Below are 26,964 nucleotides of genomic sequence, written 5' to 3'. Positions count from 1 at the left end.
ATTACTTTTTAAAAAAAAACAAAACAAAACAAAAACCAATATTTTACTGTAGTCCATCCATGAAATTTCAGTGAATTTTAGCTTATAGGAAGTTTTAAATGTGTCTTGTTCCACTGTTAAGATCATTCTGGATAAAAAGTGGTCTGAGATAGGGTGTTGCATTTATTAAAGGATCTTTGTTTAATTAGGCTAATGGATTTATATACAAATTCTTAAAATTTATTCTGTACTCAGAGTAAATGTTGCGATTTTAAAGTTTATACTCTGTTCTTTGTATGTAACAAAGTGTTTGAATACCTGCGCTTCCAGTACAAAACTGAATTTATCCTTAACTATGAGACTGTGACTTGCACTTCCATAAACTGTCTTTAAAAAGGCCACACCAAAACCTCTAAGGTGCTCTGACAATCAATTGTACTTAAAGTAACAGAGGCTGCAATTCAGCAAAAACACGTGTGTGTTTAACTTTAAACACACAAATACTGTAGCCTCCTATGTTTTCTCGTAGGCTTAAGTACTTTGCTGAATCAGGCCCATTATGATAACTGCTCAGCATCTTAAATACTTATATACAATTAACTTGTTAACTCAGTTGGCCAGGAGCATTAAATAATCATATATAAGTAACAGTAAGGTTTCTGTCTTACCAAAAAAACCCAAAACAAACATGCAGGTGGAACCCTGTATCTATACAGAGCCCCACTGGTTTCTATACAAGTGTGAAGTCCAGATTAAGATTAAATTACAGGTTTGGGGTCTTATTCAGCTAACAGTAAATCAAGGAACCATGTCAGTAATATTTAATTTTGTATTTTCAGTGCAACCTAATAAAGAGATCTAAAAATGTTGCCAGCATACATTCTTTTGAAACGTGATTCTAAGTTTTCTCATTATTTAAAGAGACCATTTTAGATAGATCAGCACTCAGCTTTACTCCTAGCTCTCCGTGTATGTTGGCATGGAAGTGTTGGTACTGAATGTGATCTAGTCTTTTGGAACATCCACTGAATCAGATTTGGTCTAGTTAACTGTATATCCAGGGATGTGATCTTATTTTGTGATGTGGGAAGTGGAGGTGACAATATGCCTGAATTCTTAAATATCATCTATATAAATCCAGGTTCATAAGGGTCATCAGAAGTATGCATGTTTAATTTATAAATTTCTCATCCATCTTCATGGCTTGTAGGAAGGGATTGGCTACACTTAATCCATATTCTTGTGCTTCTGAAATACTAGAATTTTGTCTAAGAAGTTTTGATTACCTGACTTGTGCTTCAGAAATCAGTGTGTGTAAAAGACAAGACTAGAAAAGAAAAGTTGAACTTCCAAAGAGTAAATGCTAGCGTGCTAGTGTTTTATTTTTAAATTGTATTCACTGAATTATAAAATTTGTATAGTTAAAATAAATGACATCAATTTATTTTAAAATAAGTTTTGTCTTAAAATAACATCAATAATAAGGAGCATAAAAGTTTTTAGAAGGTATGAGTATTCTTGGTATACAATTAAAACATATATGCAACTTGAAAAAATACTCCTGTGATACAGACATAATATTGAAATTGCCAACAAGAGTTACAGTTGATTAAAAAGGAATTCTGAACTGTATTTTTATAAATAAGTACAAATAGTATGATAACTCAAGTCCAGAGTAAAACTACAATTATGTACAAAACAATGGTAGCAATCAGTACATTAAACAAAATAAAAACACAACAATAATAGCTCACAGTAGGAACAGGTATTTCCAGTCTAACAGTAGAGATGGAATATATTTATTATAAATATGAATATTAAATGATATCTCACTTATATCCAACCAAAACAACTCCTTGTGAAGTTCATATTTATTGTTAGCTTGTTAGTTATTAGTTTACTACAAGGGGGAAAAAGTGCAAACTTGCAAAAAGTCTTGTGTCCAGAATGGGCTTCAGCACAACAGACAAAGCTGATGCTGTTTGTTGCTTTAGTCCTCCAACTGATGTTTCATCAGGACTTTCAGCTTGACCTGAGGAACAAGCAAATCAGTACTAGTTGTCACATACCATTTTTCACTGTGTATGGAAATATATTTAAATTACACCAAAGTGAGTCGGAAGTTAGGGGTGTGTTCACTACCATCTGCTAAATTTCTATGAAACTTTTACTTAAATGTTTAAAGTTGAGGGACAATTCAGTTCAACTTTCTTTGTTTTTGTTTGGTTTATAGCATTAATTTAGGTCCTTAATATTTAGCTGCGGTGGTCTAAAATATTTGTATTTAATACAGCTGTTTGTATCAGCATAACATGTTCTTTATGTTCTTGTCGGGGTTACAAGAATGGCGGAGCTCCTGTGTTAAACTTTAACTGAATGGTTTAACAGTTTGAAATCACTGAAACACCATAGTAAAATAAATTTGTCCTGTTCTTTTATGTGGTTATGATAATCAGGACACAAATGTTTATTTATAAATGTCATATTATGTAAATCAGAGCTTGAAAAAATTCTTTCACTCATTCACATAAGAGCAGAAGAACATAAGAATGGCCATACTGGGTCAGACCAAAGATCCAGCCAGCCCAGTATCCTGTCTACCGACAGTGGCCAATGCCTGGTGTCCCAGAGGGGGTGAACCTAATAGGTAATGATCTAGTGATCTCTCTCCTGCCATACATCTCCACCCTCTGACAAACAGAGGCTAGGGACACCATTCCTTACCCATCCTGGCTAATAGCCATTAATGGACTTAACCTCCAGGAATTTATCCAGTTCTCTTTTAAACCCTGTTATAGTCCTAGCCTTCACAGCCTCCCCAGGCAAGGAGTTCCACAGGTTGACTGTGCGCTGAGTGAAGAAGAACTTCCTTTTATTTGTTTTAAATATGCTGCCCATTAATTTCATTTGGTGTCCCCTAGTTCTTATATTATGGGAACAAGTAAGTAACTTTTCCTATTCACTTTTTCCACACCACTCATAATTTTATATTTCTGTGCAAAATGGAAAGCATTCTCTGACAAGTTGGAGAGCTTAAGATTTCTTTTTAAAAAATTAAAGTTCTTACCAGGTATTGTTTTAAACGTGTAGTGTTTATCTTTCTGAGGCTACAGACAGCTTGTGTGTGGCTCCTGCTGCATCTGTCTTTGCTAGGAACGGAGTGTAATTAACAAGACTCTGGTCAGTTTTTTAGAACACATCATGTCATTTTGATCAGGGCTTTGGAGCTATGCTTCGGCTCCGCTCCAGCTCCAGGCAAAAACCTGCAGCTCCACTGCTCCGGAGCTGCTGTGGGCTCCGATCCAAAGCCCTGATTTTGATACTGTACTGCCTGAGAAGGTAGCAAACAGAGGTAGGTATTGGAGATATTCACCAGGAAAGAGGATTCAAATAATTTGAGGCTAAGGAAGGAATAGAGTGTCTTCCATTGTCCCTTTTTTGTGGCAGCCTTGGGAGAAGGGTAGAGTAGTGGAGATCCCTCTTAGATCCTCAGGGACTCTGGTGGAAGAATATGGAGACAAAAGAGTTCTCTCTCTTCCAGCAGGTAGAGGAAGGTGACTCTCTGAAATTTATCAGGTAACTATTAGCCAGCGGCTGATCCAAAGATGAAGCCTTCAGGCAGACCAGGTACACTAAAAATTCCAGCATCTTTGGGGCTATGCTTCTCATGAACACATTGCCTCAGGGTGTTGTTTAGTGGAGTCTGACCACACTCGTTTCTTGTATCTGCCTTTGGTAGGTAAGTGTAGGCCTCAGACTAGTAGGAAGTATATTTTTTTTTTTCAAGTCAGGCTATGCGTTGAATTTATTTTGCACTTTGTCTTCAAGTTGAGCCCATACTAATAACCATATTCTTTCTAAATTACAGTAGTTCTTTTGAAGAAAAAAATAGGTTAACCAGCACTCCTCCCTTCAAAAAAAAAATCGCAACCATAACAAAATGTGTGATATAAATAGAGATGTGGAGGCTATACAATTTGTATTGCTTTTTGTTGTGCAAGCCCTGTGTAATACTGAAATAGAAGGCACAGAACAGTTCCTCTATTGTAGCGTGCACTAGAATGGGGAAGGGAAGGATTCATTCCCTGGAGGAACTCTCCAACTTACAACATTGCTGCTTGATCTGCATAATGGGGTCAGGATTTGGGCTGTATGCAATTCATATCTCTTTTCAGAGTTTAAGACCAGAAGATATCACCAGATCATCTGTGCTGACCTCCTGTACATCACAGGCCACTACACAGAACCCAGCCACCCCTATGCCATGCCCAACAACCAAAATTAGATCGAAATATTACAGTCCTCAGGAGCCTAAACTATTGCCACAGACAGAGAACAGAAAGGACTGAGATGCACCAGTGCCTGAGGCTCTTACACTGGCAAGGAGTTGAGTTAGTGAGATACAGCCAGATGATCCTAGCAAGTGATCAATGCCCCATGCTACAAAGGAAGACAAAAATTCCCAAACATCCTGGCAATCTGACCTGTGGGAAAATTCCTTTGACCTAAATATGGCAGTCCATTAAACCCTGAGCATATGAGCAAGGCCCACCAGCAAAGCACCTGAAAGAATTCTCAGTACCACCTCAGAGCACTAGCCTACTCCCTCTAGTGTCTCTCCTTCAGCCCAGGGCAATTTCCGATGCTTCAGAGGAGGAAGACTACAAAAAACCCAGAATACATCATGTATGTGGGGAGAGGGAATTCCTTCCCTGGTGTCTAAAGGTGATCAGCTGAAGCATGAGATTTTCAGAACGTAAAATATGGCTAAGGCTTCTGATTTTTCAGTTTTAACCTATAAACACTGATAAAACCCACCCCAGTACAAAAAATTTGAAAAGGGGTTTATCCAGTAAACACCAGAAACACTTTGTATCTAAGGGCTTGTCTACACAGAGCAATAATGCAGACTACAGGGGTATGATTTCTAAAGCGCACTAACGTCTTGTCCTTTAATTGGTCTGTTTAGACTCTGCTGGTGTGTACTAAAAGTTCCCTAATGCACTTTAATGTAGTTGTGTTTGAAACAGTACTACTGTAAAAGGGGTCTGTGTTGCACCTGTCTAGCTGGGTTGAGGCTCCTTGTGATGCCCAGTTACCACCACAGGGTTAGCTCAGTCCAGGCTCCAGCCTCTTAGTCAGAGGTGGGCAAACTATGGCCTGTGGGCCATATCTGGCCCGTGGGACCATCCTGCCCGGTCCCTGAGCTCCTGGCCTGGCTAGCCCCTGGTCCCTCCCCTCCCTCTCCCGCAGCCTCAGCTCACTGCTCTGCCGGCACAATGCTCTGGGCGGCAGAGCAGTGAGCTCCTGGGGCAGCGCAGCTGCAGAGCCTGGCCTCACCCAGTGCTCTGTGCTGCGCGGCGCGACTGCCTGTCCTGGTGCAGCTGCGCCACCAGCCACCGGTGCTCCAGGCAGCGCAGTAAGGAGGCAGGGATGGTGGGGTTGGATAGAGGGCAAGGGAGTCAGTGGAGGGTGTGGTCAGGGGCCAGGGGTGTGGATAGGGGTTGGGAGAGTCAGAGGGCAGGGAACGGGGTTGAATTGGGGCAGGGCTCCTGGGGGGTCAGTCAGGAAGGAGAGGGGGGGCAGTGGGGGACAGTCAGGGGCAGGAGTTCCAGGGGCAGTCAAAGGACAGGGAGAAGGGGTGGTTGGGTGTGGCAGGGGTCCCGGGGGGGGGTGGACTGGGGTGGGGTGGGGTGGGGGGTGGCAGGAAGGAGAGGGGGGTTTGGATAGTGCAGCAGGGGGCAGTCTGGGTATGGTTAAGGAGAAGGGGTGGTTGGATGGGGCAGGGGGTCCTGGGTGGGGGGGCAGTCAGGAAGCAGAGGGGAGTTGGATGGGGCAGTTAGGGGCAGGGAGTCTGCAGGCTGTCAGGGAACAGGGTGGGGGTTGGATGGGGCAGGGGTCCTGGGGGGGCTGTCAGGCGGCAAGAAGTGGGGGGGGTCAGATAGGGCGTAGCTGTTTGCCTGGCTGTTTGGGGAGGCACAGCCTCCCGTAACTGGCCCTCCATACAACTTCAGAAACCCGATGCGGCCCTCGGGCCAAAAATTTTGCCCTCCCCTGCTCTTAGTCCTTGCAGTTGGCCACACCCTTGTGGGCCTGCTTACTTTGTTTACAGGTGTGGTGGCAAAGCAAAAGTTCAGACTCTGCTTACCCCAGGGAGGGACCTGTTCTCTGTAAAAAGGTCAGTGGCACTACTTTACTTCAGGGGTGCCTGGGTAACAGCTTTACTGGACTCATAGCAAGGTAGCCAAGTCAGTCTCTCCCTATCAGGCTTCCCCTGGGGCTTCCCCTTTGCCGACTGTAGCTTCCTTCTTTTAAAGCCCTCCTCCCTACCAACCTACCTTAGCGCACAGAGCCTCCATAACCCTTTCCCTTCAGCTCAGCATTTATACACCCCATCACAACTATGTTAAAGTGCACTAGGGAACATTATAAAGAGATTATTCATAGAAAGTCCCTGGATATTACATAAAACTCAACAATTGCTAAAAATAAATTGTGAAAAATGAAATGAATAACCCCCGAAAAACAGAAGCTGTAGACGTGGCTTTAAGATTTCTTTTTTCACACTCAGGAAGACAGTGCAATATGTTAGTTTACACTTGGTTCATGTTTGGAGGGTGTATTTTCTAACTGCAAGACTAGAAATATTCTTAAATGAAAACTAAGTTTCTGCAGAAATTGGTGGGTGAGTCCCCACCCTCCAATTTCTGGGAAAAGTTTAATTCTTGCTGTTGGGATATGGAATAGAGGATTTGTTAAGCCATGTTTATATTATATAAACACTAGTTTTTAGTAAGATACAAGTAGTGTCAACAGCCTGCAGGCCAGAAGACTAATAGCCAAAATCAGGTGTGGAATTGTAAACTATGTATTAGTTAATGGAGACTTGATATAAGTCACATGAGGAGAGGCTACTGTTGTGAAAAACAGTAACCCTCCACCCCTCCACTCACACACATCTTAAATGTTTAACTACATTCCAACAGATCTGTGTCCTGATCCTGCAAAGAAGTCCACATATGTGGACCCCTGTATCTGCATGAAGCATTTTTGAAGTAATGTACGGTGCCTTTTTTTTAAACAGTGTCAAGCACACTATTGGTGGTTAACTAATAAACAAAAAACATTTTTTTCTGATCATGGTCTCTTTTATCTAATAAAAGTTTCTCCTTTTTTAATATGTTTGTTTTGGTCATGTTCACAGTACTTCTATAATAAATTAAATGTCTTAATGTGAGTTACCCTTACAATGATACGAGAGCTCAGTGGTTACAAACTTCACAAAAGCATTAAGAAATTCATCTTAGTCACTTTGATATAGTTTGTGGTTATGTTCAGAAGTTTGGTGTGAGACTAGGAGTTAATGTATGGCATGAATTGTCAAGGTAGAATAAAGCCATCTTCCCTGTGTCCTTGGAAGCCTTCCAGCATTCCCTTCCCAACTTTCTGTGGGGTTCCATAGAGCTGTCCTATGTTCCCTTCTCCCTCTACATCCTATCTCTGGGTAGTGTCATCTACCTGAATTCAACTACCATCTCTGTGATGATGACACTAATATCTACCTCTCTTTTCCAGAATTGTCTCCGCTTGGCCTGTGTCTTTGACTCTCCTCATGGATGTCTAACCATCAACTGAAGTTTAGGGTGGTTAAAACAGAGCTCCTAATCTTCTCCAAAGCCCTCCTCGTTTCCTCCTTTCTTGATCACTGTGGATAACATCACCATCCTGCCTGTCGCTCAGGCCCATAACCTGCGTGTCATATTTGACCTTTCTAGGTCCTCAAATCCAGGTTGTATCTAAATCTTGCAGATTCTTTCTGCATAACATCTATAAGATATGACCTTTCTTATGCATCCATACTGCTAAAACTCTTGTACAAGCTCTCATCTTGTGTCTTGATTATTGCAACTTTCTTCTCTCTGGGCTTGACCAATGCAATCTTGCCCTTCTCATATTCATTCAGAATGGTGCTGCAAAGATCATTTCCCTAGCCCATTGCTTTGATTGTGATATCCCTTTGCATCTCTCCACTGGCTTCCTCTTCTTTGTCACATCAAAAATAAGCTGTTTATAAACACTTTCAAGGCCCATCACAGTCAATCCCCACCCTATCTATTATCTCACTTGGTATTGAGCTGTTGACTCCCACCTCCAATGTACACATGATGTCACCTCTATTGCTCAGCTGTTAAATTTTCAAACAGATAACTGTGTGCTTTCTCCCATGCTGCCCTTCACACTTGTGAGGCATTCCCCATAAATATCCTTAAAGCTATCTCTTTATCCTTCCTTAAAACTCATTTGCTGTGATGCCTACAAAAAACTTGACGACAGTTAGGCTGCTTGTGTACTGAGACCGCTGCGTATCATGCTGACCAATATTGTTTCATTGTTTTCTTGTACTTCCCTGTCTGCATCCATCTGTTGTCTCTTATCTAATGCTAAGGCCAGGTCTACACTGACAAGTTAGGTGACCCAGCTACATTGCTTAGGGGTGTGAAGAATCTACACCCCTGAGCTATGTAGCTAAGCCAACGAAACTCCTGATGTATACAGCACTGGGTTGATGAAAGAATCCTGTCAGGGAGGTGGATTAACTACAGCAAGGGGAGAATCCTTCCTATTGCTGTAGTGAGTGTCTATTCTGAAGCGCCACAGTGGTGCAACTGCTGCTGTAGCAGTTTAAGTGTACACATAGTCCTAGGGCTAATCTGCATTGGCAACGTTAATGAATAAGTGGACTGTATGCTCCTAAATTGATCCCTGAGAGGTCTAGATATGAGGAGCTGATGCAGGATATCCAATAATAAATCAAAAAAGAACTGCATTGTTGCCTGAATAATGCTAGCATTTTTATAAAGCCCCACCTCCTTTCCTGGTAACATTCTTATGGAACTATACAACAACTTGAAATATAATCATCATAGAAATTAGAACATTGGCAGTTTGAACTATTTTTCCACTTCAGAGAATGCATTTATACTAAGATGGTTTGTTGATGTTATCTTATAAATGTTTGTTTGAAAATAGTAAATAAAGAAACCCATTTAATAAAAAATAGAACAACTTCTGTCTGAATTGTGTTGTCTAGAGAAGCAGGCTTTGAATTTTTCCAACAACATTTTTTGAGTCCTTTGCAGAATAGCTCAGAATGTATTTAAACAATAGAATTTTAATTCTGAGATTTTGTTCCCTATGCACAACAGGCAAAATTGTCATGTTTAAAATTTTAAGAATATTTTCAATGGGATAAATTTTCATTTATATCTTGTAGCTGTAAATGCCTTTTTAAGAAGTGCTACTTAATTTCTGGCAAATAGTAAAAGTATATCCTCTCTTTCTCCCCCCCGCCCAAAAAAAAGTAGACTTACCAGAAACTAACTAACTACATTTTTCTTCTTCTGGGTCATTGCTTTATTGCAGAGTCAAGACCATTCAGTCGTTGTTGTTGATGATGATGTGGACCTGCAGTTTAACTAAAATAGGATACTTGCATTTCAGGGTTAAAAAGTAGCTTGATATAGGTCAAAGTGATAACAGTAATTAAAGCAGTAACTCATTCTGAAACAGAATGTTGCTCACAGATGCTTTAGAAAGCTGTAACCTTGCAGAGGTATAAGTTTTTTTGGGATAACAGTTAAAGTGAATGTGTAAATGATTATACTTGGGACAGTGAGTCAAAGGAGATGAAGAAAAATGTGAATATATGTGGTAAAAAGTTTGGAGAGCTTCACTTGAGCAAATGCACATTGGAAAAAAGAGGCCCTTTTGTTGGTTATGTCTTCCTTTCTTCTTAATCTATTCCATAGATAGTTATAACTTCACAATATTTTCTTTTAGAGGTGACCATCAAACTGAAACACATAGAATATTCATAGTTCAGAAATTTCCATTGTCTACTAATGGCAGATGTTCTTCCCTGAGCCCTTGAACTTCATTAAATCTCTGTCAACACTAATAACTGTATGCTTAGCCCTTTCTATGCATGGATCTCAAAATACTTGTAGTATCATTTCCATTTTGAAGATGGGGAAACCGAGGCACAGAGAGATTAAATGCCTCATGAATTGCCCACCGAAGTAAATGAGACATTTTGATTTATTTCAGTGAAGTAAGGGCCTCAGCCAAGATATCCTATCCAAGTTTACACAGTGAGTCAATAGCAGAGCTGAGAATAGACCCCAAAAGAGATCTTTTTTTTTCTTTTTCTTCAAAAGAGCTCAGCATTTGGCCTAACTTGCTCCCATTGAAGGCAGTGGTAAAACTACCATTGATTTCACTGGGAACCAAGTTAGCCCAATACTGAGTGTCCAGTGCCCAATCCAATAGACCCCACTGTCTCTTCCTTCCGTGCTTTCTCTAATGGTGCTAAACATTGGTTGTGTCCTGTTTGCAATAGCTGTCAGACTTTTTATTGCTCCAATTCAGCATCAACCACTGCTGATAAGTGCTGGAAGAAGTGAGCCAATTTCTTAGTGTAAATAGTATTCAGAGTGGCGCCTCCCATCACTTGAATGGCATGTAAGCCCTTAATAATATTGTTGCCATTTTAATTTTTATTGACTACCTCTAGTATTGATGGATTGCAGCACTACACATATTTGCTTCTTGGCTGGATAGGCAGTATTAGACCTCTAAATATTTTTTTCCAGTTGGTTTAGTTCATTGTAATATGAATATATTTGGTTTGTTTGTTTTTTTAACTCACAATTGTTGCTGGGACCTATGCTGCCTGATTACCTTGATAATAGCTTGTATGATACTTGTATTATGTTGTCTTTAATAAGGTTAAAATAGTGGAAGTTTTAGTATCCTTTAGAAATGTTTGATTTTTCTGTCCAATAGGTTATATATTTTTAGGCAGTGTGTTTGTCAAGGGTGAAAATGAAACCAAGTGGAAAAATTGCTTAGCCATGCTTGTTTGCTTTAAGAGGTGTGCTCTCCATATTCCTGAGCTCCTATTGTTAGGAAAGAGAAACCGATACCAGGCAAAATATTGCTAATAAATTGTCCTGTAATTTTTTTAAGGCTGTGATATGCCTATTTTGTGCCACAGTGTACTTCATTGGTTTCCTTTATGCATTCTTCAGTTTAGTTGGGATTACACAAGTTTACTTCATAGAGAGGAAACTAGAACAGTTCCTACTGTGACAAGCTAAAAGAACTTTAACAAGCAGAAGACAGGTTTATTCCTGTAAATACTGCAGTTAGAAAATATGCAGGAGGATATTTTGTTAATACGTCAAAATACAGGTACTTAATGCCTCTCATTAACTGCATTGTGCACCCAAGGAAGTTAATGAGATTTCTTGATACACAAAAATACACTATACTTGCAGTACACTTGCAATTTAAGGAAAATAAAGATTTGGAAGTAGAATTCCCAGTCATTTAGAGCTCTTCCCTGTGGATGAATCAGCAGATTACATAAAGGATAAGATATGATTAATAAATATATAAAGTAACCCCTTCATTGTGACTCCAGGGCCAAACCTGCTGTTTTACCATTATAGTTGTTCAAATGACTTCTCCCAAACTGTTTTGACCTTAAAACTAAACATTCTGTTTTTCAATGCTGCTACTCCTGATTAGTACCTCTGAAAATTCCATGACAGTCATGGATGGCTCTCACAACATGATGTGACACTTTTCCTTTGTCATGTAATTTCTAATATATATTTTTAAAAAATGATATTAAAAGATTGGTAAGGTTGTGCATGTAAGCTTAACTCAGCCCCTTTGCGTATATGCATTCTGATACAGCCTTTAATTACAAGATCGTTGCAATTTCAGAGTAACTGCACTTGTATTCCCCCTCTGTGGTCCACCCAGGGCACCCACTTAAAAGTTTCTGGCTCCCCTGCTGTCATGTCTTGTTGGCGGAGACCCATGTCTCTTTCTCCCTCTTGACCAGGGTTTTTCTGGGCTGCACAGTTCCCTGCTTACACTGTGTTATTCCCAGCAAGCCAGATGACCTAAACAGCCAGTGTCTGCGCAGGGGGGCAATAAACTGTGTTATTGCCCCTGTAGTTTACTCACAACTCTTTCTAAGCAAGCCCATTTACTCTTAAAGTAAAAGCATTACAGAGAAAACATATTAAAAAAAAAATAAAAGAACCTACACGAATGATAATGAGCTTATCAGAGATCACCCCCAGCTCCAAAAAGGGATCTAGTAGGCATTCAGTCCTTCAGATCCCACACGGGTTTTTCTGTGGTTACATGTTCATAACAAGAACACATGAATAAGTCAGTTTCTTCTTTATACAGCTTCAATCTTTGATATTCAGATGCCAGGAACAGGTTCCCTCCTCAGGACAGCTTCAAAAGCTTGGGTTTGGAGGTAGGAATTTAAGATCACCTCCCTCTAGGTATTTAATAGGAAACCCACTTAACTTTGTCCCAGAAGTTCCTTCTTGTTGGGCACACTGTTTAAAATAGTCCTTTTGAAGCTTCCCAAGGTTTGTATTGATCATGTCTCCACTCCACCCCCTGAACCTCCTGAGAAGTTATCTCCAATCCTGCAGTAACACATAAACTTTGCATTCAATGCAATAGACTTCATAAGGTTTCTCAAAGATATTGTGGGAAACTGAACTATTTATCACAGTGATCAAATGCTATTTTTCCACAGAACATCATCCTCATTGGGATGAACAGTGCTCACTTAATCAGTAGCTATTTAATAATTTTTTTTCTTCGCATTCAGTGTGTGGTCATGCATTATTTACTGCCCACCATTATTTACTACCCTTTATCCAAACTCTGCCCTGAATACAGAATTATTAATTTCTTCATGGGCTTTTTTGTAGTAGTCTCATAATATTGTAGGAGTTGGCAATGCTATGGATAAAGGGCACTAGCTACTAGGACTAATATATAATGCAGGGATCGGCAACCTTTGGCACACGGCGTGTCAGGGAAATCCGCACACGGCGGGCCGGACAGTTTGTTTACCTGCAGCATCTGCAAGTTCGGCTGATCGCAGCTCCCACTGGCTGCGGTTCACTGTTCCAGGCCAATGGGGGCTGTGGGAAGCGGCGCGGGTTGAGGGATGTGCTGGCCGCCACTTCCTGTAGCTCCCATTGGCCTGGAACAGCGAACCGTGGCCAGTGGGAGCTGTGATCGGCCGAACCTACGGACACTGCAGGTAAACAAACCGTCCTGGCCCGCCGGCGGATTTCCCCGACGGGCCACATGCCAAAGGTTGCCGATCCCTGATATAATGTTTATTGAAGAAGAAAAAAAAAACCCTACAGTAACCCAAAGTTAAGGTTGCTGGGTGGTCTCCCTGCAAAAAGTTGAGGTGAGCAAAACCAGAAAATGCAGTTAAGGTTGTCCATGTAATCTTAATTCTGCCCTCTTTCAGTAGTATCTCAGTATGCCCCTTAACGCACATGCCTTTATTCTTCCAGCCCCACAGTTGCTGAAATGTACAAGCTCTTCACCTCTTTTAAAATCCATTCACTCTCATCCCCAGGGTGGGGCATTGTGGGACAGTTTCTGCAGCAAGAGTCAATGTCAGCAACGCAGTGTGTACACCGACACTGCATCGACTAACTACATCAACTTAAGCGCTACGCCTCTAGCGGAGGTGGAGTTATTAAGTCAGTGTAGTGGGCGAGTTACATTGGTGGGAGCTACATTTCAGTGTAGACGCTTACAGAGTTAGGTCCGTGTAAGCTGTGTTATGTTGTCCAAACTCTGTAGTGTAGACCAGGCCTACATATTGGAGGCAATAATTGGGCCTGCTTGGTAAAGGCGTGTTTTTGATTTGAGGACATATGTGAATTACTTTGGAGTGTGTGATAGAGCTGTGATTATGATATGATAAAATCTATGTTTTGCACCCTCTGTGTGTGAGCAAAGGAAAGAGGATACAATATGCACCATTTTAATGCAGAATTGTGTAGGTTATGTCAGTAGCTGGGCATAGGGCTTTTATTACAAAGGACATTGTAAGATGGAATATGAGAGAATTCTAGTGCTTTAAGTGAAAGTGTAGTTGTAGAAGGTATCCTGGGAGTTCTTTAAAGTATAAGGGTTGTAAATGGCTATGAAGTGGTTATTAAATTGTACACATGGTATTGTTTCTGGGGAGTTGGCTAAGTTGACCCCAAGTGTGGGTCACTAACCCTATCCGGCACCTTCCTGATGCACACTAAATTTCAAAGGGATCTGACTTACCATGCTGATTTTAGCTTAGAAAGGTCAACCTTTAAATAGAAGTCATTGACACAACTTAACTGTAATGGTGCAGCCACTTCACTATAATAAACTGCCATCATTCCTTATTGGAGTGGAAATATCTTACAGTATTGGAAATCAATTTATCAATTGGATATATTATTTTCATTCTTAGAATTGAGTAGGCTGCCTGATCTGAAAAAGGTGACGTATCAGTGAAATTATTTAGATGAGTTTAGAGATTTGTGGTCAGCTTTCTTAAAAGCGTATGATTGTATGATGGACTAAAGGTTTAGGATTTTTTATTTTCAGTACAGTATTTGTGATATGCCACCAGTTATATTACCTTCTGTGTGTCACTCTTGGGTCTGAATACTTACGTTTGTGATACTGTAATATATGAGATGGAATTATGAATTTATCTTGTGTATGTGAATAGGTTACTTCCTTCTCTCTTCACTTTATCTCGTGTGTATTAGAGCAGCTCCATTTATTTATTTGTTTTTATACTTTAAAAAATAGTGTGTTTGGCATATGTGAATAAGTTTGGTCTCAGTATAGTTCCCAAAGGACTTATGTCCACATCACAGAACCAATAGCCACAATTCTTAATGATTGGCAATCTGAACAGAGAAGCCAAGGATTTAATAGATTGTATGAACTAACCTTGTGCTGTTAGAATTGTATTTTATAGATCAAGTGCAGCATTTGTGGCTGGACAGTGGTGGAGCAATAGATGAAGTTTTTACTATTTATGATTTACCTGTTTTAGAATAAATAGGACTTCAGTCTTAGAGTTAAAATGCAAAAGAATATTTTAAACATACATTTTATTACATTAGTAGTTAGGATACCTTAAAAAGGAGTATGGTATAGGCAAATGTCACTGAGGTAAAGCCCAACGCTGCTTCTCTAGGTCTATGGCAAAATTGTGAGGGTAGCTATATTGGGCCCTTTGATTTTAAGACCTTAAAAAAAGAAATCTCAGTGGTACGTCACCTTGAGTATTGATGGTGTCTTTTAAACATCTTGTTCAACTATTATTTTTTCTGTTTGAGAGTAGAGTATTTACAACAGAGACATCAATAATGCCTTTATTAGAGCGGGTGATACGGTTTTGCAAATAAATCACAAACTTTTTATTTAGAAAAGGATTTTAAAAACCTCTTGATTGTAGAAGTAGATTTCTTTTGTAGAAACCTATTCATCCTAAAATAAGTTTTTAAAAATTACTCTGGTTTTCTTGGCATTTAGGGCAAATCCTGGCTTGCCTTATCAATAGAAATTTTCTGTTGAAGGCAGGGAGGCTGTTTCGTCCTATAATTTGAAATTTTCAGTATCAGAAAAAATCTGTGTAGTCTTACTAAGATCTCTATGGATATGTGCTTTTAATTCATGGGAGTCTATATAGGAATTTATGCAGAGGCTTCATTTTCTTTGTTGTTAACCTGTAATGGATTATGAAGGAAGTTCCATTCACTCTTCAGAAGTGTGGTTGTGTTTGTGTGCTGGGAGTTAGAGAAGAAAATGTGTTGTAAATGGAGGAATCCTTAGAGGGGTATGAGAGACCCATGGAAAGAATCCAATTCCATCTTTATTTTACCTCTGCGTCTGAAACCTTTATAGTGTAGAATGTGACTCCATTTTATAATGAGAAACAAAATTTTAATAATTGCACCCTATTGTTGGACTCCTGATATCTTCCAGGCGCAGCTGGTGGATCTGAAATCGGAACTGACAGAAACTCAGGCTGAGAAAGTAGTATTGGAAAAAGAGGTGCATGATCAGCTTTTGCAACTCCATGCCATTCAACTTCAGTTGCATTCCAAAACTGGCCAGAGTGTTGATTCTGGGGCAATTAAAGCAAAATTGGTGAGTATCGTAGATTAAAGGAAAAAGTTCAAACTACACTTTTTTATTGACTGTGTAAGTGGTGAAATGTTAATGTGCTGGCACAAACCTATTTGAACACCAGCTTTAAAATAAACAAGTATGTTACCTAGATTTCTTATACTATTTCTTGTGAAGACTGCTAAAATGATGAGTTAGTAACCTACTATAGCTGGAAAAGTACAGTAGAGAGAAAAAGAGGAGTCCCAAGCAGATGTCTATCAACATTCAGGGTTGTAGGCTGTTTGCTTTGAAATACATATGTAATAATTTCAAAGAAATTGTATTAAAGTTCTGCAGTGGGAAAAAATTAAGATTGTGCTTTTTTGTTTTTATAATCTAAATAAGCTTTGAGAGTTGGTTTTTAACTTTTGAAATATCAGAAATATTACTTTTTGTGAAGGTTTTCTTTGGAGAATGAAGAGAAGTTGAGAGGCAGTTTTCTTAATTGAAGAGGTGACGGGGGTTTGAATCTTGTGGGTTTTTTAAATAGCTTTTTTCAGCTCTTTATTTGGTGTTAACAAACAGAATTTTAAATAAAGTCAGCGTGTGAATGAGTGTCAGCATAAAAATCACTCTTTCTCAATCAAGTTTAATTTCCATTGGAAGTAAAGATAACTATTCTTCAGTGGTTCATGGAGTTTTCCTGGGGTAGAGAAGATCTTTGAATGTCTAATGTGGAAAGTAACCATATCTTACAAAAAATAACCAGTGCTTCTTTTTGCATTGTGAAAAAGAGGAGACACCCATTTCCCCCCCCACTCTGCTCTAGGGTAGTGGGTTTTTTTTGTTTTGTTTTTTGTTTTTGTTTTTTATGGTGTGGGTAACTACTAGAGATAAGACTGAAACGTTTTCAGTGGTCCTCCTTTTTTCGTGTTTCCAAACTGGGCCACCTTCCATCTCAGTCTTATTGTTTAATTCAACAGATCATCAGGAAAGACTCCATTCACCACAGGTGATTTGTAAAACACATTTTGAGGAACTATTTGACAAATGCCACCAACAGCCATTTTTTTTTTTCTGTTAGCATTCTCTGAATTTTAACTGGTGATCTAAACAAGAAACATTCTTTCTCATTACTAAGCATAGCTAGCATGGTTTCAGGGTCCAGCATGAACAGAATTTTAATAAATAAAAATCATTCTATATAGGCTATCTGAGTTGCAGGACTCTGACCTGGTTTCTGAACATTGTTTACACACTTTATAATTCTTACAACTCTTAAGCCATGTTTGTCTATGACCATGTTGAAGATTGTTTCTCTAACAAGTTCAAGTTGTGAAGCCTCAACATACATGGAATGTTTTCCTGTTACCTTAATTTGTATTAAAATACAGAAATCCCAAAGACAGAATAAAGTAAACTCAAAAGATAAGCCTAGATTTTTTTTTAATATAGTATAGTATAGTTTCAACATAGATAAATCCCTAAACAATATGGGTAAAGTTTACTCCTTAGTTTTAACTTTAAAGACAGACATTTTTGTGGCTTTAGTGCAGAACTATAATAATTTTCCATTTGGTTCGGGTAGTTGTTTTTTTTTAAAATAGACAAGCTTCAGGATTTATCTATGTTGAAATTGAACTAATTAAAAATCTAGGCTGACCTTTTGTCTTTAATTCGGTATGGTGCCTTGCCTCTTCCCCTTTCTTGTAAACCACAAGACTTTATCTTTTGAATTTGCTTTACTCTGTCTTCTGGGATTTCATAGAATTTTAGTGGAGAGAAACTGTCCTTTAAACTGTTTCAGATACAGAAACTACAAAGGCTGAAGAGCTTGAGCAAGCAAAATTGGAGCTACTTAGATGCCAACAAAAATTAAAAATCTGAGTTTTAGGTTAAAAAGAGCTTTAGTGGTGACCTTCTATCAGTCTGACTCTGCCCAGGGGAGGCATTTTGAAGGGAGACAGGGTCAACGTGTTACTGAAAAATATAATGCTGCATATGTTAACCTCCCTCCCTCTGTACCCAGTATACAACTTCTCTTACTAGAGCATGGGGGAAGATTGATATGCAGCTTACTATTAATACATATTTGACAAACTCCAAATTATGCAAAACGTTGGTGAATTAAAACATATTTAAACATTCAAGGTTGCTCAACAGTTGACTACATGCAGTTTACTCTACAAGCGTCTTTCAGATACGATCTCTCTCTTTTTTTTTTTTTTTTTTTTTTTTTTTTTTTTTTTTTTTTTTTAACATCCTGTCTGTGCTGCATGGACATAAAGCTCTTTTGGTACTTTTTGTAGGAGTTTATAAGAGTTTGACCAAAGTGACTTTGGTCTAAAATGACAGGTTTCAGAGTAGCAGCCGTGTTAGTCTGTATTCGCAAAAAGAAAAGGAGTACTTGTGGCACCTTAGAGACTAACAAATTTATTTGAGCGTAAGCTTTCGTGAGCTACAGCTCACTTCATCGGATGCATTTAGTGGTATTTTCCACTGAATGCATCCGATGAAGTGAGCTGTAGCTCACGAAAGCTTACGCTCAAATAAATTTGTTAGTCTCTAAGGTGCCACAAGTACTCAGTTTCTTTTTTGGTCAAAAAGAAATCTCCTCCTTCCTGTTTTGCAGTGCATTATATATATATTTTTGCTACTTACGTACATATGTCCCATAAGTGGCTGAATACCAGATGTGTAGTATATAGCTTGAAAAGTATTTTATGATGCTATGTAAATCTGAATTATAATTTAACTATCAGATAAAACACTTACTTCAGAAAGGCTTAGAAGCAAACCTGTATTTTATTGTTCTTTGAAAAGCAATTATCTCCTGCCCAACAAAATGTGGAAATCTTTATAGCAATCTTGCTGTATTTCAAGCTTTTGTAGATCTTCCCAATACTTACGTTTCATAAGGAAATGAATGTATGTAATTTTCTAACAAAGGTAAGAATTTTAATTATTTATTCCTTACAATGCATACTTTGATGCAGAAATTGGTACAAAATAAACTTTTTTGTTTAATACCATATTTATTTTTGTGCCCTTTAATAAACCTAGTACATTTCATTATTAGTGTTCTGACAGAATAAGATTGATATTCGCATTTATTTTATGGCATTTTCTAGAAGTTCACTTTGCCAGTGTTTGCCAGTTTTTCTGATTATGGAACTGTTTTCTTCTTTCTTAAGTCTATCCTTTCTGTGGATGAGTTGGTAAGTATGCTAGTTGCCTTCATCTGTATTTAAGTCAGTGCTTTTGTTTTGTGTGGCAGTATACATATTGGCCTCTGAGACTAGAAAAACAGATCTGGCTGGCTTCTTCCCCCCTGGTTGGCCACATATCTGATATTGTTGACAATTTTTAGTTTTGGTGCCTGTTATCCCAAGCCTGTGCATGTCTGTATTTGTTTATATTTCTGGTTTCTGCAACTGTTTTGGGATGATATGGTTTGGTAACTTGCTACATAGAAACAAAATCTGAAACTGTTTAAGTATTTATTTAAAAATAACAATTTTCAGCATGTTATGAGCAATAATATTTGTACATTATCAATTTTCTCTGGTAAGATGTCAGTTTTCAGACATTCCCCCCTCTCCTCAAATTCCTTTTTGTGAGTGTGTTGTTTTTAATGTAACTTTCCTATTTGTTAACAGTCCTATGGTCCCTAAATATGTAAGCTTAGTAGTGTACTTATATAGAGGTGTTTGGTAGTGGTTCAGACTTGAGACTTTCACCTCTTAAACTTTGCAAGTGATAGACTTAAAGATTTTTTAAATAATGTCACTGTTTTCATAGAATTATGGACCTTATATCTACTATTAAAAATTTGTTTTTATCTATTGAAAAATCATTAAGTAATTGAGATCTGTTATTGTTGAGTAAAACTTCATATTGTCTGTATTAAGCATAATTTTTCTGCTTTAAGGAAAGTTAGTCATGATATAAAAACTAGAAAGCAATATCTGCTTATATAGGACACTAGCCTATCATGCCATCTTAACTCAGTACGTTTTATGTTAAGAATTAGCCATTTTCTAATGATTTGCTGTAATGTGTGGTTTGATTGATTGATTTATTTATTTTTACATCAGTAAGGAAATATCATTCACTGTTGTAATGGTAAATGTTGTTTTATGCAGTGTGTGAACTTTTAGTGCCAACAATTGTAAGTGTATATTCTTGCATGCCACTTAAAGAATGGACAGTGGATAGCACTGTGTATGTTTAAGGTACAGTTCCAACTTTCATTTTAACCTCACCTGTTTCAATTGTGTATAGCTTTGTCTCACTAACTGATTCTGAAATGTAATTTTCCAGCCTTTGTCTGGAGGCCAGAGGAGAAATTTTGGGGTGGAAAATTTGAGCAAAATTTTTTGCTTCTATTTGAGTTCCATTTTTTCCTTGTTTCTTCTGGAAAGAAATATTTCACAAAGATATCTGAACAATGGCTCAAGTTAGAAACATCAGACTTGATTTGCTTTGTAAATTTAATTAAAATATAATGAATAAGCCACATTTGAAGAAAATCAGTGGTATAGCTTTACACTTATGATCATTTAAAGTGGATCACTTCACACACGAACAGTAGAATTCTGCTATTGGTTTTTAGTTGATCTAAAAATTCTAGATCACTTTAGAAAGCTAGCTTGTGGTAGTTGAGACTCAGAAGGTTGGAATTATGAGCTTCTTTCAAGAGCTGTCAAACCAAAATCTCTGGATCAAGGAAATTGCACATTCTGGAAGCTCTTAATCTTTTCTCAATTAAAACGAAAAAAACTCAAGGAAACTCTATGCAAAAAAATACCGTTAGTATAATGTTAGGGTTCAGAAACTAAACAAAAATGTCAGGTAATGCAAAGCTCTGTGCAGTGTTATAGCTGAGTCAGTCCCAGGATACTAGAGAGGCAAGATGGGTGAGGTAATATCTTTCATTGGACCAACTTCTGTGGGTGAGAAATAGACGCTTTCAAAATAATGCAGAGTGAAGATTGAATGTTCAACCTTTAATCTATTCCTTCATGCATAAGCCTTAAACTATGGCCTCTTTTGACATTTTATATGTACAGGATATCTTACAAATTGAGAATAAATTGTATAATCAGTGGACATATACTAGCTCAGATCTTTGGGAGTGTTGGTGTGCCATCTTGGTAGTGCATAGGAACCGTAAAGCCAGTCTGATGGCTACATGAAGATCATGCTCACATATTACACTCCCCTGGGATAGACTTGCCTGTGATTGGTTGGGTCACAGAAACCCCTTTGGGGCTGCCAACTGATGTGCCAAGACTACTTCTGCCCCTGCTTTCCCTGCCAATTTGGGACTCCAGAACCCTGCCTGGTTGTGCCAGACATGCTTTCTGGCTACAAACACAGACCCAGGTGTGAACCATGTCCCACAAACTGCAGGCTTAACTGAAAGCAGCTTAAAAAGTGCTCTTGTCTCTAACACTCAGATGCCAAGCTCCCAATGAGGTCCAAACCCCAAATAAATCTGTTTTACCCTGTATAAAGCTTATGCAAGGTAAACTCATAAATTGTTCACCCTCTATAACACTGATAGAGAGATATGCACAGCTGTTTGCCCCCCCCCCAGGTATTAATAAATACTTTGGGTTAATTAATAAATAAAAAGTGATTTTATTAAATACAAAAAGTAGGATTTAAGTGGTTCCAAGTAATAACAGACAGAACAAAGTGAATTATCAAGTAAAATAAAATACAATAAGACACACAATACAATACAATAAGAAAACTGAATACAGATAAAATCTCACCCTCAGAGATGTTTCAGTAAGCTTCTGTCACAGACTGGATGCCTTCCTAGTCTGGGCACAATCCTTTCCCCTGATACAACCCTTGTTCCAGCTCAGGTGGTAGCTAGGGGATTTCTCATGATTGCCACCCCCTTTGTTCTGTTTCACCCCCTTATATAGCTTTGCACAAGGCAGGAATCCTTTGTCTCTCTGGGTCCCCCCCACCCCCTTCTAAATGGAAAAGCACCAGGTTTAAGATGGATTTCAGTGCCAGGTGACATGGTCACATGTCCTGTGAGACCCCAAGCCTTCATTCCTCCCAGCCTGACTCACAGGAAGGCCTGCAAGTATACAGAGCCATCCACAGTCAATTGTTCTGGTTGATGGGAGCCATCAAGATTCCAAACCACCATTAATGGCCCATACTTTGCATAATTGCAATAGGCCCTCAGAGTTATATTTTATATTTTTAGTTTCGGATACAAGAATGATACATACCTTCAAATATGTATGACCCCACAGTATGCCAACATTTTTATGGCTGACTTAGAACAACGCTTCCTCAGCTCTCGTCCCCTAATGCCCCTACTCTACTTGCGCTACATTGATGACATCTTCATCATCTGGACCCATGGAAAAGAAGCTCTTGAGGAATTCCACCATGATTTCAACAATTTCCATCCCACCATCAACCTCGGCCTGGACCAGTCCACACAAGAGATCCACTTCCTGGACACTACGGTGCTAATAAGCGATGGTCACATAAACACCACCCTATATCGGAAACCTAATGACTGCTATTCCTACCTACATGCCTCTAGCTTTCATCCAGATCATACCACTCGATCCATTGTCTACAGCCAAGCGCTACGATATAACCGCATTTGCTCCAACCCCTCAGACAGAGACAAACACCTACAAGATCTCTATCATGCATTCCTACAACTACAATACCCACCTGCTGAAGTGAAGAAACAGATTGACAGAGCCAGAAGAGTACCCAGAAGTCACCTACTACAGGACAGGCCCAACAAAGAAAACAACAGAACGCCACTAGCCATCACCTTCAGCCCCCAACTAAAATCTCTCCAACGCATCATCAAGGATCTACAACCTATCCTGAAGGACGACCCATCACTCTCACAGATCTTGGGAGACAGACCTGTCCTTGCTTACAGACAGCCCCCCAATCTGAAGCAAATACTCACCAGCAACCACACAACAGAACCACTAACCCAGGAACCTATCCTTGCAACAAAGCCCGTTGCCAACTCTGTCCACATCTATTCAGGGGATACCATCATAGAGCCTAATCACATCAGTCACACAATCAGAGGCTCGTTCACCTGCGCATCTACCAATGTGATATATGCCATCATATGCCAGCAATGCCCCTCTGCCATGTACATTGGTCAAACTGGACAGTCTCTACGCAAAAGAATGAATGGACACAAATCAGACGTCAAGAATTATAACATTCAAAAACCAGTTGGAGAACACTTCAATCTCTCTGGTCACTCGATCACAGACCTAAGAGTGGCTATCCTTCAACAAAAAAGCTTCAAAAACAGACTCCAACGAGAGACTGCTGAATTGGAATTAATTTGCAAACTGGATACAATTAACTTAGGCTTGAATAGAGACTGGGAATGGATGAGTCATTACACAAAGTAAAACTATTTCCCCATGGTATTTCTCCCCCCCACCCCACCCCCCACTGTTCCTCTGATATTCTTGTTAACTGCTGGAATTAGCCTACCTTGCTTGTCACCATGAAAGCTTTTCCTCCTTTTTCCCCCCCCTGTTGCTGGTGATGGCTTATCTTAAGTGATCACTCTCCTTACAGTGTGTATGATAAACCCATTGTTTCATGTTCTCTGTGTGTGTGTATATAAATCTCTCCTCTGTTTTTTCCACCAAATGCATCTGATGAAGTGAGCTGTAGCTCACGAAAGCTTATGCTCTAATAAATTTGTTAGTCTCTAAGGTGCCACAAGTACTCCTTTGCTTTTTTCCATACCTTCAAATAGGATGACCACACTCAGTAGACTACAAGTTTTATAATACCTTACAAGAGACCTTTTTCATGAAGCATATTCCAGTTGCATTATATTCACACTCATGAGCATTTTTCATAAAATCAGATAGAGTGCAATGTCACATTGTCATAATACAACAAGGGCATGCCCCTCATTGCAGCCAGTATAAGGGATGTAGCTAGGGCATCACTGCACCCTGGGTAATTCTTGTAATTGCCCTCATAGCCATGGGGAGGAAGTAAATTAGGCCAGCCCACAGGCCAATATATGACCTTCGGAATGGGAAGGCTAGCAAGTATTATGCCTCATATTTAGAGGATAGATCTGTCAATGGCTATTAGCCAAGATGGTCAGGGACACAACCCCAACTTCCAACTGTCAGAAGCTGGGACTGGAAACAGGAATGGATCACTTGAAATTCCCCTGTTCTGTTTAGAATCGTAGAATATCAGGATTGGAAGGGACCTCAGGAGGTCATCTAGTCCAACCCCCTGCTCAAAGCAGGACCAATCCCCAATTTTTGCCCCAGATCCCTAAATGGCCCCCTCAACGATTGAACTCACAACCCTGGACTTAGCAAGCCAACGCTCAAACCACTGAGCTATCGCTCCCTAACTTAGTGTCTGAGTTGCCCGTGGTTCCAGTGCCAGAGAATTCAGGAGGCAATGCCCAGCCTAAGAGTGCTTGGAGTTGGGAGTTCCCAGTGCTACATGCTATTGCAAAATTAATTGGTTCTTAGTAGTTGGTAGTCCTTGGAACTGATCAGTGCCAAAGAGTCCCAAGTAAAAAGACACTGCAGTTGTGCATTCTAGCAGTGTTACTCATTGTTATGACAGGGTGTTTGTTCCCTCTGAAGCACCTGGCACTGGCCACTGTCAGAGACAGGATACTGCGCTAGATGGACCATTGGTCTGACCCAGTATGGCCATTCTTATTCCCTAACTTACCAATTTTAAATGCAGAACCCGTATTATACAAAAAGTACACATAGTGCATACGGTATCTTCAATCTTTGGTGAAGCTGGGGAGGGTGTATGCTACAGCTCAGGATGGGGAGACATAAAGGAAATTTTAAGCCAAAATTGTTGTCACTGTGTTCTTCGCCTCTTCTCCCCTCCAGTCCTTCTGACCCTGGTCTAACTGTGGCTTTGTGCCAGGTTGATCTAATTTGCACCTGGGAATCAACCCAGCATATACCCAGCTGGATCAGGAGGGTCATGTTACAAAGGTCACAAAGGTGACTTAAAACTACGTTTCTACCTCCCCATCCTGAGCTGTGCCATGCATTTCTCAGTCATATTTAAGGATTGGGGCCAATATATGTACTATGCTGTACTAGTGTGTAATACAATCTCTTTATTCAACTACATAACATGCCAATTTAGGAGATGAAAAATATACTAATCTTCATCATATGGGAAGCTCATCATTCTGACAGTTGTCTATGGCCATACCACTATGACAATAGCTGTGGCTGGAAGCCGGTTGGGCCAAACCCTGTCTAACTTCCTAGATGAGATTAGTTTCATACGACAATGCAGGGTTAGTACGGAGCAGGTGGGTTACAAATTGTTGTGAACTATAAAATGGGTGTCTCAGCTCAGTCCATGGTTTTTAATGTCCAGCAGAGTTATAAAATTACTTTGTTTTCAGATATTTAAAATACGACTTGACATTAGCATCAATTACACTGGGTTGTAATTATCTGATGATACACTTTATTGGTACCAGGATGGGGTAGTAGGTAACAACTAGGTGCAGTTGTTTGGATTTTTCTTCCCCATACAGGAATGCGCATGGGATATTGTCAAACATTTACAACCAATATTTGCTGGGTACCACATGCTGAAAGAAATCTTCCCTGAACCCTCTGTTCTGATCTTCAAACTATCTTCCCAACCTCACCAATCTCATCATCAGAAGCAAGCTCCCCACAGACTAGAACACACCAACTCAAAGCTGCACCAGATTCTGCCAGAACAATAGATGCAAAACCTGAAGACATATCTTCAATGCTATGATGATCAATACCTTCTACAACAGTGGTTCTCAAACTAGGGGCGCCGCTTGTTCAGGGAAAGCCCCTGGTGGGCCGGGCCGGTTTGTTTACTTGCCATGTCTGCAGGTTTGGCCGATCGCAGCTCCCACTGGTCACGGTTTGCCACTCTAGGCCAAATGGGGGGCTGCGGGAAGTGGCACGGGCCGAGGGATGAGTTGGCTGCCCTTCCCGCAGCCCCCATTGGCCTGGAGCAGCAAACCGTGGCAAGTGGGAGCCGCGATCGGCCGAACCTGCAGACATGGCAAGTAAACAAACCAGCCCGGCCCACCAGGGGCTTTCCCTGAACAAGCGGCACCCCTAGTTTGAGACCCACTGCTCTACAACACACCTTTCAAGATCCAAGGGTCCTATAAATGCTTATCACGATCTGTGTACCTCATTCAGAGCATCAAATGCCCCAACACTGCCTCTGCAGGTAACACCAGACAAAGCACTAAGCTCTCAAATGAACTCGCACTGAAAAATGTTAAGACAAAAACAATCTGTTACACATAGGCAAATACTTTTCACAAAGAGATCACTCCTCTACCACTCCAATACGGGGTATGTTCAGATAATTACAACCCAGTGTAATTGATGCTAATATCAAGTTGTATTTTAAATATCTGACGACAAAATATGTATGTTTTAGTGAAATTTATATAGGTATTGCAGTAAAAAATTACCAAAGGAAATAGTGGTAAATGTAGTGGACCCTAACCTTTTACTGTTCTACCTTTCTGCTGTGATTTTTTTCATTATGTGTAAGTAATCATAAACTGCCTTCATCTTGAAGTGATTCTCTAAAATAATAGCAATCAGAGTTGAGCAAATTACAGCCCATATCTGTGCTCTGGGTCTTGGAAAAGATAATTATATATTTTCTCTGCATTCAGATTGAGCATTGTACAGTAATTTGAGTTTTCATAATTGTTTTAATCATGAGGAATGGAGAAGTACGGGATAATAAGATACTCTTTTAAGTTTAAAAATGGAGCAGCCTCATATTAAATAAATCTCTTTCGTACTAACTAATGTAGGTCTCCTCATATCTGGAAAACTCAGTCTTTTTGCTGAATTCTGTGCATAAAGTTGCACATTTAGGCACCAATCCTGCAAGATGCTC

The 26,964-nt window shown here is 39.6% G+C and overlaps 1 protein-coding gene across 2 annotated transcripts in view; it reads left to right on the top strand.

The window, feature by feature from the left end:
- Positions 1-26,964, top strand: part of GOPC (golgi associated PDZ and coiled-coil motif containing) — a 59,548-nt gene that overhangs the window by 5,605 nt on the left and 26,979 nt on the right. The window contains exons 2-3 of one of the 2 annotated variants that reach the window (XM_038396607.2): positions 15,874-16,038; positions 19,194-19,217. In XM_038396607.2, coding sequence (XP_038252535.2) covers positions 15,874-16,038; positions 19,194-19,217 — 189 coding nt within the window. The remainder of the gene's footprint in view (positions 1-15,873; positions 16,039-19,193; positions 19,218-26,964) is intronic. The other variant, XM_038396608.2, reaches the window with a different exon arrangement.

Source organism: Dermochelys coriacea, chromosome 3 (assembly GCF_009764565.3).
Source record: "Dermochelys coriacea isolate rDerCor1 chromosome 3, rDerCor1.pri.v4, whole genome shotgun sequence".
Classification (NCBI taxonomy): Eukaryota; Metazoa; Chordata; order Testudines; family Dermochelyidae; genus Dermochelys; species Dermochelys coriacea.
Note: the sequence above shows the minus strand (reverse complement) of the source record. Positions and strands in the feature narration are given on the sequence as shown.